The sequence below is a fragment of the Ptychodera flava genome, chromosome 7, assembly GCF_041260155.1.
Source record: "Ptychodera flava strain L36383 chromosome 7, AS_Pfla_20210202, whole genome shotgun sequence".
NCBI lineage: Eukaryota > Metazoa > Hemichordata > Enteropneusta > Ptychoderidae > Ptychodera > Ptychodera flava.
In genome coordinates, this window is record NC_091934.1 from 3,544,117 (window position 1) to 3,564,702 (window position 20,586).

At 35.9% G+C, this 20,586-nt stretch overlaps 2 protein-coding genes across 2 annotated transcripts in view; both read left to right on the forward strand.

Moving 5' to 3' along the window:
* The window catches only part of LOC139137759 (espin-like), a 29,653-nt gene extending 20,714 nt beyond the window's left edge, over positions 1 to 8,939 (forward strand). Inside the window, exons 2-5 of the mRNA XM_070706024.1 lie at positions 5,991 to 6,177; positions 6,499 to 6,681; positions 7,881 to 8,012; positions 8,421 to 8,939. Coding sequence (XP_070562125.1) covers positions 5,991 to 6,177; positions 6,499 to 6,681; positions 7,881 to 8,012; positions 8,421 to 8,939 — 1,021 coding nt within the window. The remainder of the gene's footprint in view (positions 1 to 5,990; positions 6,178 to 6,498; positions 6,682 to 7,880; positions 8,013 to 8,420) is intronic.
* LOC139136584 (espin-like) lies at positions 8,937 to 16,714 on the forward strand. The gene is made up of 5 exons (XM_070704343.1): positions 8,937 to 9,436; positions 10,126 to 10,226; positions 11,037 to 11,225; positions 13,797 to 13,879; positions 14,219 to 16,714. The coding sequence occupies exons 1-5, from the start codon at positions 9,286 to 9,288 to the stop codon at positions 14,379 to 14,381; spliced, it is 687 nt and encodes a 228-aa protein (XP_070560444.1). The 5' UTR covers positions 8,937 to 9,285; the 3' UTR covers positions 14,382 to 16,714.
* Positions 16,715 to 20,586: the final 3,872 nt, after the last annotated feature.

Below are 20,586 nucleotides of genomic sequence, written 5' to 3' on the forward strand. Positions count from 1 at the left end.
GACAGGATGAGGGATATTCAAAACTATGTACATCTTTCAGTGGTGAAAGAGATTGACCTTTCACCCAGAAATCAAAGGAAACCTTTCAAAAAGAACATAATACCAATCAGTCCATGTTGACATCTTTTCATGAAAGGTTGTGTTTTCCAACACAAAATTCAAGTGATATCTAAAAATCTTGGCTCTGAAGTCATGCTGGAATGAGAGATCCGGTAGAGAGGATGTTTAATTCCTGTTGAACTTGAAGACAAATTTCCACACCGAAATCACCAAGGCTATTGATCAGTGAAGGTCCGACCGTGTAATTGCAAAGATATTTGTGAAATGTAATGAAGACAGAGATCTTGTGTCCACAGAACAAGTTGACAATGACTGTTTATGTGATTTTAATCGTCTCTTCTCCTCTAAAAGTTGTTTTCATCAGTTTGGTGATAAAAAACTACCCCATTAAATACACATCTCAAATAGATATGGCAGAAATTTGCAGTTATGTAACTTTGTCTTTTTGAACAAATCAAAATTCAACAAGATATATTGACATAGTTGTGCTTAACAGTATAACTAAAAGTGTTTAATCATTATATGTGTACCCTGTAATTAACTACACAAATACATATTAACCACTTCTCCTGTTACTTAACATTGATAAACACTAAAAGCTCCATATTGCTTGATTCCTTCAAAGAATGAAGCCAGAAACCGGCGGTCAATTGTTAGTGTTGACATCGATGAAATACTATCTTGGTCTGATGACAAAATATTGGTGTCATCAATAAATCAAAGTATATTGAACTATTTGAAGTGAATGTAGCAATGTGAAAAATCCTTACCGCTTTCTCTGGTCAAAATCATCAAACAGTTACTGTATCTGGAGTCCTGTTAACCTAGCAAGAAATTTCACATCCCAGGAAATTGTATAATCATAAAGTGAGAACTGTTATAAAGTGGTACCTGCAGAATTGTATATCTTTGTAAATAACAACTCATTGAAGACAACATACTGGGACTTTTATTCTATCATTGTATCAATTCTAGTCAATTACCATGGTATTACCATGGGGACAGCACTTCAATGCTGTTGTTCAGCTTCAAACTGCATTTTTCCCCAAACAAATACATGTACTTCATTGTAGATAAAAACAGTATAAATCTATTCTGTTCACGTTGTCATTATTTTGATTGGGTGATCAGATAGAAAATGAAAACTGAATGGAGAGTGTATTCAGTGTGTAGATTTCTCATCTAGGTGTTTGAGGGCGCTGTGCAAACATTAATTATGTATTAACCATATTAATTATTTATTAAAAATCTAAATATGAAACCATTTAATTATGTGCCCATACCATATAGCCTTGACATCATATAATACTGCCAACCACTATCAAATTAAAATTATCCATTGACCTTTGTCAATACGCCCGGTACACCTACCAGGGGTAGTTTTTGCTTAGGTTGAACTTGTTCACCCAAATTCCATGTGAACAGGTCCACAATAGCTTGGGCTAAACCATTGTGGTTAAAGGATTAACAAGTTTGTAGAGGAAAATGGTTTTAGAATCCTAGTGTCATTTCTGTCATCCAGTACATGGATGATGTAGTACCAGTATAATTGCATAGATACATACATAATGGGGGACTCCAAGAACATGACTGGAGAACCCCAGTGAAACTGACTTAGATGCTGCATGGCCCTGGGAAAACATTGCTTCTCTTACTAATGTGTTTGTAACTGTGATTCGCTCATAGACTATGCAGGATAGGTGAGCTGATACATTGTGTGTACAGTCAGTGTTTCATCTAGAGAGGGGGACGGGGGATTCCCCCTCTGTTGACATGTTGGCACCCCCTAGTAATTTTTCAAGGGGGGACCAGCCCCCCCATGAAATGGTGCCATTAACACCTAAGAGATAAAAGTAGAACACATGAACTGGTGAAATCACCCCAAAATTTTCTGGTAAAGGGGGAAAATCCCCCTGTTGATGTCACCCTGGATGAAACACTGTAAGGTATACCGGTAAATACAGATAGTTGTTGCCACGTGTGTCGATTTGTTTTCTTTTTTTATGAAACTCAAATTTGATCTGAGCCAGTGCATGTTCCCTGATTTGACTATACAGTATTACCAATTCAAACAACAGTGGAAGTCATGTGTTTTCATACTGCTATGGCAAAAATACAGGAAATAAGCATTATCAGACAGAGAATACAATATTGTCTGTTGAATATTGAAATGAACTCTTGGCTGAATACCAAAACTCATTTCATTCCATTGTATATTTTTCATCGGGGAATTCGTATTTAACATGTTATGCTATTTAGATTGTGACACAGTCATTATTATTTACTATGTCAAAATTATGGTGGTAATACAGCATTGCTGCATGATATGGTGGTAATACAGCATTGCTGTATGATACTTGGGTAATACTATGGAAGTATTTGCATTGATTTGTCAATTCAAATCCACATACCAGTTCTTTTATCTTTTTCTGAAACACAGTGTACATTCACAGTTAAACTTGCAGGATAGCACTGTCCATCGTTTGATGGCCATTGCAGACCCTCAATCTCATGAAATGATTTTGAAGTCATTACCATAGACACTCCACACACACACTGTCATTACCAATTGATTTTGTGTCGTGAGAACTGACTACACTACAACTGTAACAACAGTCATAGACTATAGTCTCATACATTCCTGATTGTACATAGCAGTATATTTATGTATGATATATTTCATGCCCAATATCAGTGTACAGGCTGAAATATGTATGATCTATTTCACGCCCAATACCAGTGTACAGGCTGAGGTATGTATGATCTATTTCATGCCCAATACCAGTGTACAGGCTGAGATATGTATGATATATTTCATGCCCAATACCAGTGTACAGGCTGAGATATGTATGATATATTTCATGCCCAATACCAGTGTACAGGCTGAAGTATGTTATCTATTTCATGCCCAATAGCAATGTACAGGCTGAGGTATGTGTGATCTATTTCATGCCCAATACCAGTGTACAGGCTGAAGTAATTGTGTTATCTATTTCATGCCCAATAGCAATGTACAGGCTTAGATATGATCTATTTCATGCCCAATACCAGTGTACAGGCTGAGGTATGTATGATATATTTCATGCCCAATACCTGTGTACAGGCTGAAGTAATTGTGTTATCTATTTCATGCCCGATAGCAATGTACAGGCTGAGGTATGTGTGATCTATTTCATGCCCAATACCAGTGTACCGGTACAGGCTGAGGAACTAGTACAATCTGCGCATTGGACACAGATGTTGTTTAACATTTAAAATTTCATCTGAAATTATCATCACCTGATGAATTTTTAATGTCGTACTTCCTGTTTGGAATTAATGCATTAATTAATCTAGATTGTGTCATTCATATCAAAGTACCGTATACTTGTACCTGTATGTACATAACCTGCTCCTGTTTCTGTAGAAATTTAATCATAATACCTACTCTAGGATCTCTCCTTGGTTACACTTTACCAGTATGCTCTCACCACCGTCCCTGGTGCTCTCACCAAAACTGTATGTTTGAGTGGGAGTGTAGGGCACACTGTAACCAAGGAGAGGTCCTATATCAAAAGGCAGCCAACACAATGAGACAATTTTGCAATACATATAACAAGTATAAAATTCACAGTTGAAGACCACGCATATAGACAAAATGATGGAGATTGACAATCCAGTGTTAAAGTGTGGTGAATGCTTTGTACCAGGGATGTGAATTTCTACAAAAAGTTATAGCAATAATGTTGACAGATATCAAAGAATAGTTTGTTTGTGTATCAGTGAATCATCATTGATCTGCACACTGATTTCAATTTGAAATGTGTCTACCAGTGTTTTACTGAGATGATGGTGGCCATACAGTGCATGTAGACATTATAGCTGTTACTGCAATTGCTATACTTGTATGCAAAAACATTCCCTTAACTTGTGCAAAAGAAAGACATACCTAACTCATAGTACATTGTCCTTGTAAAAATTATGGTAACTACTACCAAAATGGAGGCACCATGGGGTAGTGGTTAGAGTACCGGACTCACTGTCAGAGGATAGTGAGTTCCAGACCCTGTAAGTCCAGAGTAATGACTGTCAGGAGATGGTGAGTTTGAGACCCTAGCAAAGTGTTGTGCCTTTGACCAAGGCACTTTACTACTCATTGCTTCTTTTTGTAGTGGGTTATGGGTACCTCATCCTGTAATAAGGTGTTTGCCCGTTGGATGATGGATTGAATAAAAAACTCACATGCCGGCCGGCCCCTACCTTGAAATTGTCCCCTGCTCTCTGAAAGCCACTTGCTGTTGCTTTACGTGACACCAGTGCTGATAAACAGACTAGTACTGCACAGTGATCCAAGTGAAGGGCTTGTTGTCACTTTTGTAGCTGCTATTTATCACTGAGAGGCAAATCTCAGCCATCATCCAATAGAATAGAGCTTTGCAAGGCATTTCATTCTACCAAGGGTTCCAAGATGGTGGCTGTGATAAGGATTCGAGATGAAACGATGCCATGGATGTACTCTGTCCTATCAGTTTGCTCAAAATTAACAAAGCCCAACTCATCGGTGAATTTCTATTTTCAGTGCTGAATAGAAACATAATTGAAAGCTTCAACTGAAAGTAAAATGCAGATAAGATTTTCTGGTGAGTTGTAAATCACCACGCGGTCAATTGAGCCTGAGGATATCAACAATTTCAATGTAATAATTTACATCTTTGCCGGTCACATATCCAATAAAAATGTATGTACCTGTACAGTATGGAAATGTGCAGCAGGGCTTTTGGAAATTCCTCGAGCTTATCAGTAGTGAAATCCATGATTTACTAAACAAAAGAATGCAAAGTTGGAGTACAGAATAGCCTGTATGTGTCACACAGATACAATCATTGTCAACTTTTAATAAAAGGATTTGAGTGACATGAGATGACACAATTTGATAGAACACACCAGCTTAATTGTTCAAGGATGCCATGTAAACTACTTGTATCGTTGAATGTCAAAGGAACAGTGTTACTGGACTCAGATGGACTGTCATCAATAATAACAAAACTGTGAATGATGTATTGTTTTTATGACGTGAAGTATTTCATTGAAAAAAGAAAGGGAGTAGTCATTTGCTTGAATTAATAGAGATTGCTATCCATACAAACAATAAGTGGTTTTGTCTCTTGCAAGTATCAACCACTTTGTTGTCAATGCATAATTAATGCACACACTTGATGTAGCATTAGACAGTGGGCTAGTCTCAACTGTTGTTTTTGATAAATCATACATACATGATACATGTACATGTGTATGTCCATATATTGTATATCGGTATGTATATACATGTACATGTATGTTTATTGGGTTGGGGGGGAGTGTGTTACATCCTATCACAGTTAACAAGTTTGACAACAAAGCTGTCACTATACCGGTATATTATACCAGAGTCAACCTGACTGATAGTGATGTATATCACTGAGAATATATCATTGAAAATGGACCATCTTTACAACTGATGTTTTTAAGGACAATGACTTAAAATGTGAAAAAAATCATGAAACAAAGATAAAACTTTTGGTCACATGGCATTGTTCTCCTACCAAAAAAACTGCTATATACCATGTCTGTGTGATTTGGCCTTGGCATTGACAGTAACTTATCGCAAATGCTGTGTTGGTATATCTGTATATGAGCGTAATGAAAAGCTTGTGCCTACAGCCTTTGGCTGTGATATGTGTGCACAGACTGATCATCAGTTTAAGCTATGACATTAAATGTCCAAACAAACAGTTGTAAGGAAGTTGATAACCATCCATACAGGTAATCACAAATGTTACAAAAACAAATTTAAGAATTATACTTACCATAAAAAAAAAGGTTCATTGTGGTGTTTAGGTTTTGCTATTGAAAGAATGTAATCTTTGATTTGGTTCATGTTTTTATTTTGGTTTCACCGTTTTTCATTACAGGGTTATGAATGACAAAGCTCAGAATGGTGCCACCGCTGTCTATTTTGCAGCTCAAGAAGGTCATCTACACTGTGTCAAATATCTTGTCATGGATGTTGGTGCAAATGTACACTTAAAGGCAAATGATGGAATGCAAGCAATACATGCAGCATCTCAAATGGGACATCTCAGTGTAGTTCAATGGCTGGTCAGTAGTATTTTGTCATTTCATTTGAGTCCACTCTGAAATAATCAAATAGTGTACACAGCACAGTAGCCTTATTCAAGAAAATGTACATTTGTTCAAATTAATGGGGAAGTGCATGCAAACAGGTTCCAATGAATGACTTTAATATATCATATCAATGCCTGTCAATGTTTCAGGGATTTTCAATCTCTTTATGTTCCTCAGAATGAGAAAAACGAATAAAATGGAGATCTTTCTCTTAAAGTGATTTCTAATTTTTCATGTTTCCTCCTTGAGTAGATTTCCAACATAACAATGCACCTATGACCTTTGACCTTGTAGGTACAGGATCAAGGTGTAAGTGGCATACAAAAAGACATTGATGGGGCAACACCAATTCACTTTGCTGCCAGTAGAGGCCATACCAATGTTGTCAAATGGTTACTCTCAGTTGGAGGGACATGTGAACAAGATTATTTAGGTGGTACTCCACTTCACGATGCAGCTGAACATGGACAATTAGAGGTGAGAAACTGCTGTCAACCCCTCTAGGGAAATGGAACTACAACTTATATCCTCTATTTTAGTAATTGACTGACAACTCTGATTGCTATGATCATGGAAGATTGTTAGGGTCACCTTGCCATGATCATGGAAGATAGTTGGGATCACCTTGCCATGATCATGGAAGATAGTTGGGATCACCTTGCCATGATCATGGAAGATAGTTGGGATCACCTTGCCATGATCATGGAAGATAGTTGGGATCACCTTGCCATGATCATGGAAGATAGTTGGGATCACCTTGCCATGATCATGGAAGATTGTAAGTGTTCCTTGGCCATGATATAGTTGCTGGCCTTGCTTTGTAGAAAGATCACAGTAATTGCTCATCACTGACAACAGTTGAACAGAATAGACTAATTGCATTGACATTAATCAAACTCCTGAAAGACTGTCTCAGGGTTTTCATATTACCTTTTATTATTTATTATCTTATAAGAATATTCTGATTGGCTATCTAAAGTGCAAGATTGAAACATGATTTCACATGACATAGTTTCATGCATATCTGTAGGAATGTGAGATATGATCCAAATGAGTACAAATCAATGCCTGCATCTTATTTCAATCAGACTGACAGTTGACTTCTTTGCAAATTGAGCTGCAACTCTGTGAAATTTGTCCAAGATACCTTCCAATTTCCTCAGATATTCATTGCAACCTACACATTGAATGATATAGTCATTAACCGTGCCTCAACAACATTTTCTCGTATCAGAATAGGCAAGAAATTGAAGAGTTTTTTTTTCTTTTTAAATTTCCTACCATTTTCAAACTCTTGCCATATTGTGTGAAAACAGAGAATTCTTTGTCAAAGTGGAGTGAATCCCTTTCATGTCCTTTCAGTGCGTTGCATCATGTTGTATTGTAAAGATTCAAATAATATATATGTGTACCATTTACGCTGTTTATCATATAGTTGTATGGAGACAGCCATATTTGGGTGCAACATCTGTTTACTATTTGTCTTACTGACACCTCCCCATGCAGTCCCACTCAGTGAATAATTATACTTGAGTAAATTAATTTTAATCTAAATATAAAATCATGAAATGAATGTCTAAAGTTGCAGCTCATGTGCCTTTAATACTGAATTGATAACCAAAATGAATGTACCACATGTCACCCTGGATGACCAATGACTTTAACCCCTTTTTCAGTGTGTGAAAGCTCTGATAGAATTTGGTTGTGATGTCAACATTGAAGACAAGGATGGACTGGTAGCATCTGACCTGGCCAAAGCATGTGGACATTATGAATGTGCAGATTATATCAGAAAATTTGAAAAAAGGGTAAGTGTTTTTTAAGATCATGAAATTCGTTAAATCATTGACCATTGCTTTCAATGGTATTAATGTGATGATAATGTTCACTTGACACACATTTCAGAATTTGAAATGGGTTTACACTAAAACATCAACTTATGAATTCTGTGCAGCATTTTATTAACATTACCAGCAATGACTCTTGTGGCTTCTCAGTCTATTGAATGAGGTACAGTATAAGTATCACAAGGCCTATATTGTATATGAATAAAGTATTATTATTATTATTATTATTATAAGTATCACCAAACATCAGTCCTCAAGGATCAAAATAAAGATTTCTTATGTTGTATATTTTCGACAATCAAACAATCAGAATTGGTTATGAAAATATCAAAACATTTGATTTACATTAAATGATGACATTTCTTTCAGAAGTCAATATCTTCACCAATAAAACCAGCTGGAATAATGAAGAGACCTCCCCCAAGCAGTAATCACGCTGGTGTGTATCTGAGACATACAGTACAAACACACCAGCCTCCCCCACACATAAATGGTGACATCTACAATGGAAGTCAAAGGTCATCCCTGACCAATAGCATAAGTGGAAATGAACAGAAGGATGTAGAAACTGGAGAAGGGATGAAGAGACCACCGCTTGTGAGGGACAGCAGTGTGGATGATTCTACCAGCAATACCTCATCATTAACCTCAACACAGACTTGGGATATCCCTCCCCCTCCAGATGAACCAGCACCATCTCCTCCCGGAAAATTTAAATACAGACCACCGACACCACCACCATCTAGAAAACAGCGGCCTCCAACACCACCACCAGCCCAGCCTACTATGGATGAACCAATGATGAATGGTGACAGTGATTCAAGTGAACACGGAATGTATCCACCGGGTTTTGATTCATTAATGATAACAATGGCAAAAAAAAACTAAGAATAAACCAAGAAATGAACAAAATTTAGCGTCATGGCAACAACCACAAAGCATATCTTCAAAACCTGTTGTTGAGACCAAACCTGTCAGTGCCTATTCCAGTCACTCATATTCTAGAGTGACAGAACCAGTGCCTTCAAAACCACCTCCGCCAGCTGCAGTGACAAAAACACCAGTCATATCACCTCTACCAATACCTCCTGCTCAGAAGCAGCAACAGGCACCACCATCACCAATCCCACCACCACCCCCACCACCCCCCCCAGCACCAACAGCAGCCCCAGTACCACCGCCCCCACCACCACCACCGCCTCCACCAGGCCAGCCAGTGACAAGACAACGGCCAATGTCAGTAGAAATAAACCAAAATGGAGATAGTGTCAATTGGATTCATAACAACAGCTCATCATCAATGACATCACAAATGATGACATCATCAGCAGCAACATCATCAATGACATCATCAGCACCATCAGCAGCAAAACCAACATCACCTGGTATGTTATAGTATTTGTTCAGTGTCCTAGACAAATTTTAGACCTTGTAGTTTGTGTCATTGATGCAGTTGTAATACAGAATTAAAATATTGCTAAACTGAAAATGGATGAGTTTTTTGGTTATTTTTTAGGAAATTTGCTGATCAATGTTGTAACGGTAATATTACAAGATATGAATACTGTGTACTCATTCAGAGCTTTTGAATTACACAGCCTGTATCTGGTGATGTGGGTATTCAGTCCTATTTACTTGTGATGAATGATTTGAAAAAAGTGATAGTCAGTGTAAAAAATATAGATTATTGAATTCAAAAGTGCAGAACAGACAGTTAATATTGATAAAATTCTATTCTTTTGACTGCTCTCAACACTGATATAACGAACCTTTTGTCACATTTTAGTAATTTTCGGTATTATTGTCAGTAACTTACAGTACTTTGCTCAGAGATCAGAATGCTGTAATAATACTATTAAATTTAAGAATGCAAGATGATTCTGTAAATTGTGCTTGAAAATAACCAAACCATTAATAGGAAATAGTCATGAAATTCCAACATCGATGCAGTACAGTGAGTAGTTTTTACTGATTGTTAAAACTCACCAAAAGCTATACTCATCACATCCAAATTTTTACATGCAAACATTTAATGCAGAATGTATTAAGACTTGTTTTCCTCTCTTTTCCCCAGCAACTCCACAACAATTACATGAAAACATACTAGCTGAGATCAAAGCTGGAGGATCGTTACAGAGAAACAAACAAAACACAACTATCAGTGCAGTAAAAAAGGTAAAACTTGAAATTATATGCAGCTCTTATTGGGTGTATTAAAGATTTGGTTTGAAATTATTCATCTTTATCAAGGTGTATCTAAAACTAATTCACAAAGATTTTAAATGTCACTGTCAGATTCTTTATTAACAGAGATTTAAGAGTCTTATTTATAGTACTATTAATTTGATTTGTTAATTGTAGATATCTGCTGTTATAATTTGCAGACAAAAGCTAGTATGTTCTTTTTTGTTGTTGAATTCAAAGCAATCAAACAAATGCATCATTTTGCTTTCAAGATGACACAAAACAGTTATTTTTTTTAGTTTCAATGATTTTCTATATAATGTTAACTTATTTGATAATGGGTTTTGATATTCTATGTTGAAATAGGCAGGGAAACATCAAAATGAATGGACAAGCTTTCCTGTTTTCACAAAGGCCATATAATGTGAATTCCAAGATCTGTGTGTACACTCTCTCCATCAATGAAACATTCAAATTCTTTGTCTGATTTAATTAAATTAATGAACAACAGATTAACGATAATCATGGATATGTTTCAGCATGGTTGACTTACAGCTTTAATCTATTTGCTGTCAGGATATCGACCACGATAATTGGCTATTTGTGACCAGCTTTCATATCAAATCAGATAAACTGAACATTTTCATAACTGCACAAGAAACATATATTTCTAATATTGCTACACAAAATGCAAGTACAGTGTATAAATTACAAGTTGTAATTATCATGACGGTACAGAAGTTTTACATTTTGCGATACATTTATTTACATGTATGATGTAATATTTAACTTTTATCCCAGGTGAATGTTGATATAAATACCAATGACTACACTCCAGGAAAAGTTTACGACGCAAAGGATGTAATTGATCAGATTCCAAAAGTGGATGAATCAGGAAGACCTATTCCAGACTGGAAACGTCAAATATTGGCCAGGAAAGCAGCTGAACAGGCCACCAAAGATGCTGAAGTGGCTTTTCAAAAACAGAAGGTATGGTGAAACATGTTAAAAGAAATAATTCTTTGGTTATCAGTCTTGAAGACAATATAACCAGTATGTGAGATAGTGTCATTCATACATAAATTTTACTTTACTTTGCCCATGACTGATGCTAAAATCTTCTGTGAGTGGAATTTTTTTGTTCCTTGGAAATCACAATATTTGATGAGAGTAACTGAATGTCATGCTAGAATTTAGTGATGTCTACAAGTGGGAAAGGGAGCAAATAGCAGGAAATCCAGGAAATTAATATAAAATATCCATACAGAGTGGTTCTACAACATCATGCTCTTTTCAGAAACTCCTTTTACCCTTTGAGTGCCAAAGTCAATTTCCGTTTCCTTTATAATACACAAGTCAAATTTTTTTCAGATTTCTGCCAAAATTTTTATACAAAGCTTCAGCCAACAATTAGATATTATTCCCTAATATTTTCTTCGTTCAGCGAAGGAAAATACGAGTGACGTAATGACCGTGTCACCACGAGTCGAAGACGAGTGGTGACACGGTCATTACGTCACGAGTATTTTCCGAGCTGAACGAAGAAAAATATTAGGGAATAATATACTTATCACATGCACAAGCCAAGAATTCGTTATTTTTTGCAAAATAAAATAAGTTTTCCATGACGATTCTGCATTTAAACTTTGAAGTACTTTAGGAATAAATATCAGTAGGCCGTGCACAAGTTGTCAATCATTTCCAGTCGTCCGTCGTGCGTTAGCGCTCACGTTCGTTCGTGTGTGGAGCAAATGACAGCTCTCGGTCTACACGTAGGCTACCTTCCGCAAAGTTATAATCTATTTCAAAGATAGCATAGTCCTAGAAATTTATCACAGACGAAGATACGCTATTTTTCGGGAACAAATATCGACTGAATCTCGACGGCGCGAACACTGGTCGCGCCTGTTTGCAATGCGTACGGAACCCACGGTAGGCTATACGCGACCACTTCGAGTTCGTTGTTTCCGCAAATTATTCATGTAATTCCTTCGGAATATACAGGCGATACACTCTTGTGTTTACATTGTTCGGATTAGTAATGTCGTAGTCTGTGAAAATATCGATTTCATTACATGACTTTTGATCGTGGGAGAAACATCGGCCGCCATGTTGTTTGTTTACATATTTACGAGCACACCGAAGATCGACAAAAAAAAGGTCCGACGCACCAAAATTGATGACATAGACGCGGGTTGTCGTGACGTAGAACGACCAGAGAATAAATCCCGTATTTTTTGTTTGGAGACGACAAACTTGGCTTGTGCATGTGATAAGGTGTGATGTCCATTTGGTCCAAAATTATCTAAAAAATTGCAGAAAAAATCATAAAAATTGGTAAAATGTTGCACTAAAATTTTGGAGGGGAAAAATTACAGCTCTCAAAGAGTTAATCTTGTAATAATGTGAAAAAGTATGACATTGTTTAAGTACAGAATATACCATGATATGTTTCTTAGCTTAGTTTGACTATAGTTTCATACTGCAATAAAGTGTTGGCATGGACGTGCTTATGTCTAGTGTCAATCAGGGCTTTGACTAATTAGGGCTTTGACTAATCAGGGCTTTGACTAATCAGGGCTTTGACTAATCAGGGCTTTGACTAATCAGGGCTTTGACTAATTAGGGCTTTGACTAATCAGGGCTTTGACTAATCAGACCTGAAGACTATGGGAATATGCCTCATTTGCTGGTAAAGCAGACAATGAATCTAAGAATAGACAACTGTTAGCAATGCAGATTTAACGTCTTCTGTCTTCAAAATGATGGCATATTTTTCCATGTCCGTACTCCAAACCTTTTCATCAAAATCATCTTGAAGAAGGAAAATTAGTACCTACCATCAGAAAATGCTATGAGAGAATGGTAACAAGTCAATATTACTTTTTTGGTTTTTGATTTATTTTGTATTTTCATTTTGTATTTTAATCTCCAATTAGTACTACTTCAAAGTTTTCTGTACAAATTCATCATTTGATTCCCAAAGTAGCAGTGTACTAATGCCTGATACATTCCTTTGCTGACCAGCTCACAATAGTCTCCACTGCTCTTATGTAATTTGCAAATGTATCTTCCTATAACGTCATTGCTGCATTCCAAAACCCAATGATCAATCCTTAATCCCATCACAATCAATGAAACGACCTTCACGGTGTTTGAAATACTGGTTATATTGACAGAAGAGCAGCCAAGCTTTCCTAACCTGTATGTATTGTGTAAAATGCAGCCTAACATCTTGAACAGTGGAGTTTTCAGATGAAGGTCCAGGTACAATGTGTAAGGTTTCACCCTGGAAAATGAAGTCTTTTTTTATCAAAATACTGTCAACATAACAGAAATTGAACTTTCACAGGAAAATGCATCTTAAATTGATATGAATATTTATGACTGAGTTATGTACAATTTGAAGTCCATGCTTAGCAAATGTATTTAATCACTTTCATCCATTATTCATCTGTCTTTCCAGTCAGATGAAATATTCTTGTTTCCCGATGTGATTTGCCCATCCTGATTTAGACAGACTTATTGTAAATACAAGTTTGTTTATTGACTTCATTTCAGGACCAAGAGAAAGTAAACAAGTACAAAGGACTTCCAGCATGGAAAGCAGACTTACTGAGAAAGAAAGATGAAGCTGCTGAACAGTAAGTTTGTAAAATACTTACATATACCACAGAGGGCGCTGTTCAAGGTCCTGTTTGTGTGTCACTGACCCATTTACATCAAACCTGTACATGTATTTCTTGTGTGTGTGAACCCATATTTTATTATCATTGGTTGCTTTTACCAGTTAATGAATGCAGTTACTGGTCATTCCATCATCGATCAAAACATTTTCCATCTTCAGCGTAGCTATCTTGGTAAAAATAATGGATATGAATCATTTCCTCTGTCATTTATATAAAAAGATGAATTGCAAAGCTGTTTCCAATCTGCCTTTTTTTGAAATGTTTGTTCTGATAGTTTCTCTATCTCCATCACAGAGTGAAGAGAGAAGAGGAGGAAAGACAACGTAGATTGGAAGAGGAAAGAAAAGAAGCTGCAAGACTTGAAAGAGAAAGAAAGAAACAACAATACAGCAGAGGAGGAGGTGCATTGAAACCATGGGAACAAGAAATTTTAGCTGCAAGAGAAGCCAGAATGTGAACCCAGTTAGTTATGTCAAAGGTCATGAGCCTACCATATGTCAAAGGTCATGGGTCTCAATGCCTTTTTGCACTTATTTCACAACATCTTGACAGTGACAGAATTTCTTCCACAAAAATGCCTCTAAAGGAACAAACAGGACTTTGTTAATGGCCATTCTCAACGGTCAAATTACTGTCTTGAGCATTGTGTCAGGTTCACATCATTGTAGAAACTTTATACCAGTCAGTGGTCATCAAGACATACCTTTATCATCTCATACATAGAAAACACAGATACAGGAAACTGATGAATTTCTACTAGGGTACTCTATCACAAAACACTTGCTAATGAGCTATTGGCATTCCTGACAACATGCAAACATCCAAGTTCCAATTTTGTACAGCAGTGTGGTATTTCATACACATCTTATACTGGTACTTGATCAAAATGGTTCAAGCTCATTGTTTTTGAGGAGTTTCTAGATAGCAAACCAACTCTATCCCTTTGTTGTTGGTTGATATTTAGATTAATGTAATCATTGTTTGCTCCATGGAACAAATGTGCATTAATTATGGTCATAACATTCTCATATTTCAGGATAAGCCAAAATGTGTTGGATAATGAAGTGCCTAGAATGTCAGTGCTTTACAGTGATCAATGGAAATAAGATTTACTCTTTTGACAACATGTACTCTCAAGAACAGTTCAAATTAAAAAACAAAGTGAAAGAAACTAAATGCATTTGAGGGCGCTAGCATTTTAATCCCTGCAAAGTTTCAGCTCTTATTGCAACTAGATATATTACCTATGCAAAAGTGTACAGCCATTTTAAAGTCAAGTTATTCTAAGAAAATAGAAATTCCCGTAACAAATGAATTAAACAACCTTTTAAAAACAAAGTAGATGATCTGAATGCACTACTTTAAATGTATAAGTTCATATAAGCCTATGATTGACAGTATTTTATTAGACACAGTATTGATGCATATAACAGTGTTTATTACAGTCTTGAATTTGAAATATCTATCTTCAAAAGAAGGATTTTGTGCCTTTTTCAGTTTTAAACAAACAAAGTGTTAGGGGCTATGGTGAGGTGAATTCAATGAAAGTAGATCACAATATTTGAGATTGTTATGACTCTGTGAATAGTCATATTGTAAACAGGCAGTTCATATCAGACCTTTGTAGTATCTACAATTGTTACAGTCATTCCATATCTCTATACATGTATCAACACACTACTGTGATAACATACTAACATTTTGAGCATTTGCATTGCAGTAAAATGTAATTAAAATGAGATTTTTCCAGTTATTATCTCAGTATTCCATAGCATATCTGTGATATCTACCACAGTCCAACAGATTTCCACAGTCCAATAGATCTCCACTATTGACCTGTAATCCTGTTGTGACAGCCACTGTGTGAACTTTCCATAGCAACATGTAAATTAGACAGCTAGCTTTAAAATGCAAATATCATCCATTTTGCAGGTTTTAGTAAAATTTGTTCCGCATAAACTACGCGGATCTGAATTCATTTCCACTTTCTGTTGTTAAAATGAATCTACAATTACAGTGGTATTGAAATTGTCAGAATGAAATAAAAGTACTGTTGCCTGGAATTGTAGCATCTTTATGTAAATGTATGTTGATCTCCAAGGTACAATGATCTCTGTAGATCAAGTTTCATCCACAAACTGTGTTTAATGTGAAATATTGGACACATTATTTTGACAAAATTTTATACTGGAATACATTGAGACATGTAATTGATTTTTAGATTAAATTCAAATGATTTCCATGGTAACATATGATTTGATGAACATATGGTGGTAACTTCTAAAAAGCTATTATTCCAGAAAATGGTTGGGGTAAACTCTCAAATATCCAAGTCTTGGTTACATTTACACGTAGTTGTACTTAAATATTTCAACAGATTTAGATGAATTTTATGCTGATTTATATGTATATATTTGAAATTTTTAATGTATAGAATATATTATAGAAATATGAAAATAGGGTGATAATTGTTCTAGCAACATCTTTAAGGTATCCTATGTTATAGCTATTATGGCAATGCATGGAGTATGTGTAATTATTAAGATTCAGTGGATATTTTTAACTTCAAAGTTAGATGCTGCATTAAATTGAAACCATTAAAATTCCATTGCCAAGGGTCTCATTAATTAAGGTCATTCTGATATTCCTCTTGAAAATTTAACATTCCCGACAAATCTTGTTCAATTTATCGCCATTAGCATAATTTTATTAATTTCAAGTACTGAGAACTCAACTTGATCGAAAATTATTTGATTCAAAATATTCATTTAATAAAAGTACTGTCTGCAATTTTCTATGATTTTGACTAAGAAATTTTGTATATCATCAACTTCCATAAGATAATGGCTTGGTTTGTTGTACATTTCAGTAATGATGTGTGGGTGGTCCTTCCTATAGTCATTTGAATTTTTAGTTTATCAAGCCTACAGTGCCATGTGTGTTCTAATTTTTCAGTGTTGTGTTCAGTTTATGTTCATAATCATGTGATTTTAAGAATGCCAGATTGAAACAAGAATAGTGATTGTGTACATAGAGTGTATCCACAAAGATTACATGATGTTTCAACTCAAATTATTTAGTCAATACGTCCAAGTTTTACTCTGCAATCAACTCTGTCCAAATGTTTCTTCCAAGGTTTGACATTTATGAAATATTTGCTTCACAACCTTTGAGTGAATGAAATCATTGCCAAGGTCATTGATTGGAAAGTAGGTCATGTTTAATTCGCTTCTTGTTTGTTACTGTTCGCCTTTCTGTGTTACTGTTTTTAATTCTAATATGTGGTCAGCACTTTATCAAAAACTACACCATGGCACAGATGCAATTGTTATCTACATGTCCAACTTTAAACAGTGAAAAGACTTTGAATGAAACACAGACTAGAGTGGACAAGTCATCTTATGTGAGCTTGGAATCATAAGTGTGTGTACAACTCTCAAGTTTATCAAATATAGTTCAGACCATCAGACTGTATTACATATCAATAAAGTCACAATGATAAATGAAGATTTGTGATCTCTGCATGAATCTTGGTGAAATATTTATGTTATTCTAAACAGATGAATAACCTGACAGGTTCTGCAATAAATTTCAATTGATTAACAAACTGTCATGGTTTTTCTTTGTTCAGATAATTGAAGCATTGCAACACAGTGTACAATGTCAAGTTTTATTAAGAAGCTATGTAATCCACAAGTAGTTATATGAAATGTTCTTTCATGGCATTTCTTCCCTGACAAGTTATCTCAGCTCAGTCACTTTGGTGCATATGTATCCCACACACATTTGAAATAAATTTAGCAAAATGTCTTCAATTTATCATTTTCTGAGCATTTCTTTTTGTATGATGTTAACTTTGGGTATATTTCTGGCTAGGATTGAAAAAAACCTTGTAAAATCAATTTTCCAACTTTGTTGTTATGTTTACAAATTGTTGATTTCATCCAATCAACAGCCTTCATAGTAATATTGTATTGTTTTATCAGTTTTTGATGAAGTTAACTTCAAAAATGATTGTTCCAGTATTATATAGTCTTAATGCTTTCATAGATGCAATTTTTGCACATTTCTAATGAAAAGTTAACCATATAAGGTTTATTGTGTCATGACAAACAGTGTACAACATAACATTGACATACAGTATTGTTGGTGGTGTTAACCATTCATAAATAGTGTTAGCAAATCATAAATGGACTTAACAAATCATAAACAGCGTTAAAATTTTCCATTTTATAACCCTTCCAGGACTTCACTCATAGTATTTCATTGTTATTACTCTAATGATTTATGTAACACCCAATAACAGACCACTGTCAATGGGTTTTGCATTTTGTGGGAATTCTGAACTACTCTTCCTTTGTCATTCACTATCCATTCACTGAAATGTGAAAGTGAAATACCAGATGCGAAGGTCATTCAAGTCACCAAAATTGCCTTCAGTCTCATTGTGATTAGATCGCCATGACATTTAGTCTTTCAAAGATAGAATATTGAACTATTGACTCAAACATACTTTAAGTGTTCACAAAGAAAACATGAGTAAAATCTGACAGTCTTGTAGGATATGTTGAGTCATGTTTAATTATTCTGTAGAAGATCCATTGCTGTATAACCACCAGGTTGCCATGGAGTAGTGGTATACTATACATGAATTTGGAGGCATAATTTGCTACCTATTATTTAAATATCATCACATTTTAATAATGCCATATGCAAAATACAGTATGTGCATTTTATATTTTGAATATTGTTGGTGTTGTTCCCCACAAAATAGCCAGCAGACTATTTCAGTATCAATGGGTGTCTGTGAAAGATTTTCTGACATCATATCTGATCTCTTTTTACATTTTTTTGATTGATTTAGTGTCAGATGTAACAACTTGCACATGGATTTATAAATTTCATCATGTCTTCTTCAGTGGCTATTGTTTAATCAACACCAAATGTATGTGATATGCAATACATCTTTCCTCTATGCAAATAATCTCTTGCTTCGTCTCTTCATTTATCTCAAGAAGTAGTCACCATCTTCTGTTACTTTGGTCTTCATTATTTCAAGTGACAATGTGACAGTTTTTAAATTTGAATATCACTGTGATGTCACAACTTTGATCACACACGACTTACACGCAGAGAGAAATGAAAACAGAAGTAATTGTGATTGACAACAATCAAGCATGAATCAGTATTTTGGATAAAATAGATAACATCTACCATGAAATCAATTAATCAAAATAATGTAGCAAGATCATGACTCTATCCTGTCACTGTGTATGCTATCCTATCCTGTCACTGTGTGTGCTATCCTATCCTGTCACTGTGTATGCTATCCTATCCTGTCACTGTGTATGCTATCCTATATCCTGTCACTGTGTGTCCTATATCCTGTCACTGTGTGTGCTATCCTATATCCTGTCACTGTGTGTGCTATCCTATCCTGTCACTGTGTATACTATCCTATCCTGTCACTGTGTATGCTATTCTATCCTGTTACTGTGTATGCTATCCTATATCCTGTCACTGTGTGTCCTATATCCTGTCACTGTGTGTGCTATCCTATCCTGTCACTGTGTATGCTATCCTATCCTGTCACTGTGTATGCTATCCTATCCTATCACTGTGTGCAGTACTATTCTATCCTGTCACTGTGTGTGCTATCCTATCCTGTCACTGTGTGTGCTATACTATCCTATACTGTCACTGTGTATGCTATCCTATCCTGTCACTGTGTATGCTATCCTATCCTGTCACTGTGTATGCTATCCTATCCTGTCACTGTGTATGCTATCCCATCCTATCACTGTGTATGCTATCCTATCCTGTCACTGTGTATGCTATCCTATCCTGTCACTGTGTATGCTATCCTATCCTGTCACTGTGTATGCTATCCTATCCTGTCACTGTGTATGCTATCCTATCCTGTCACTGTGTATGCTATTCTATCCTGTCACTGTGTATGCTATTCTATCCTGTCACTGTGTATGCTATCCTATCCTGTCACTGTATGTGCTATCCTATCCTGTCACTGTATATGCTATCCCATCATGTCACTGTGTATGCTATCCTATCCTGTCACTGTGTATGCTATCCTATCCTGTCACTGTGTATGCTATCCTATCCTGTCACTGTGTATGCTATTCTATCCTGTCACTGTGTATGCTATCCTATCCTGTCACTGTATATGCTATCCTATCCTGTCACTGTGTATGCTATTCTATCCTGTCACTGTGTATGCTATCCTATCCTGTCACTGTGTATGCTATCCTATCCTGTCACTGTATGTGCTATCCTATCCTGTCACTGTGTATGCTATCCCATCCTGTCACTGTGTATGCTATCCTATCCTGTCCTGTGTATGCTATCCTATACTATCACTGTGTATGCTATCCTATCCTGTCACTGTGTATGCTATCCTATCCTGTCACTGTGTATGCTATTCTATCCTGTCACTGTGTATGCTATCCTATCCTGTCACTGTATGTGCTATCCTATCCTGTCACTGTGTATGCTATTCTATCCTGTCACTGTGTATGCTATCCTATCCTGTCACTGTGTATGCTATCCTATCCTGTCACTGTATGTGCTATCCTATCCTGTCACTGTGTATGCTATTCTATCCTGTCACTGTGTATGCTATCCTATCCTGTCACTGTGTATGCTAT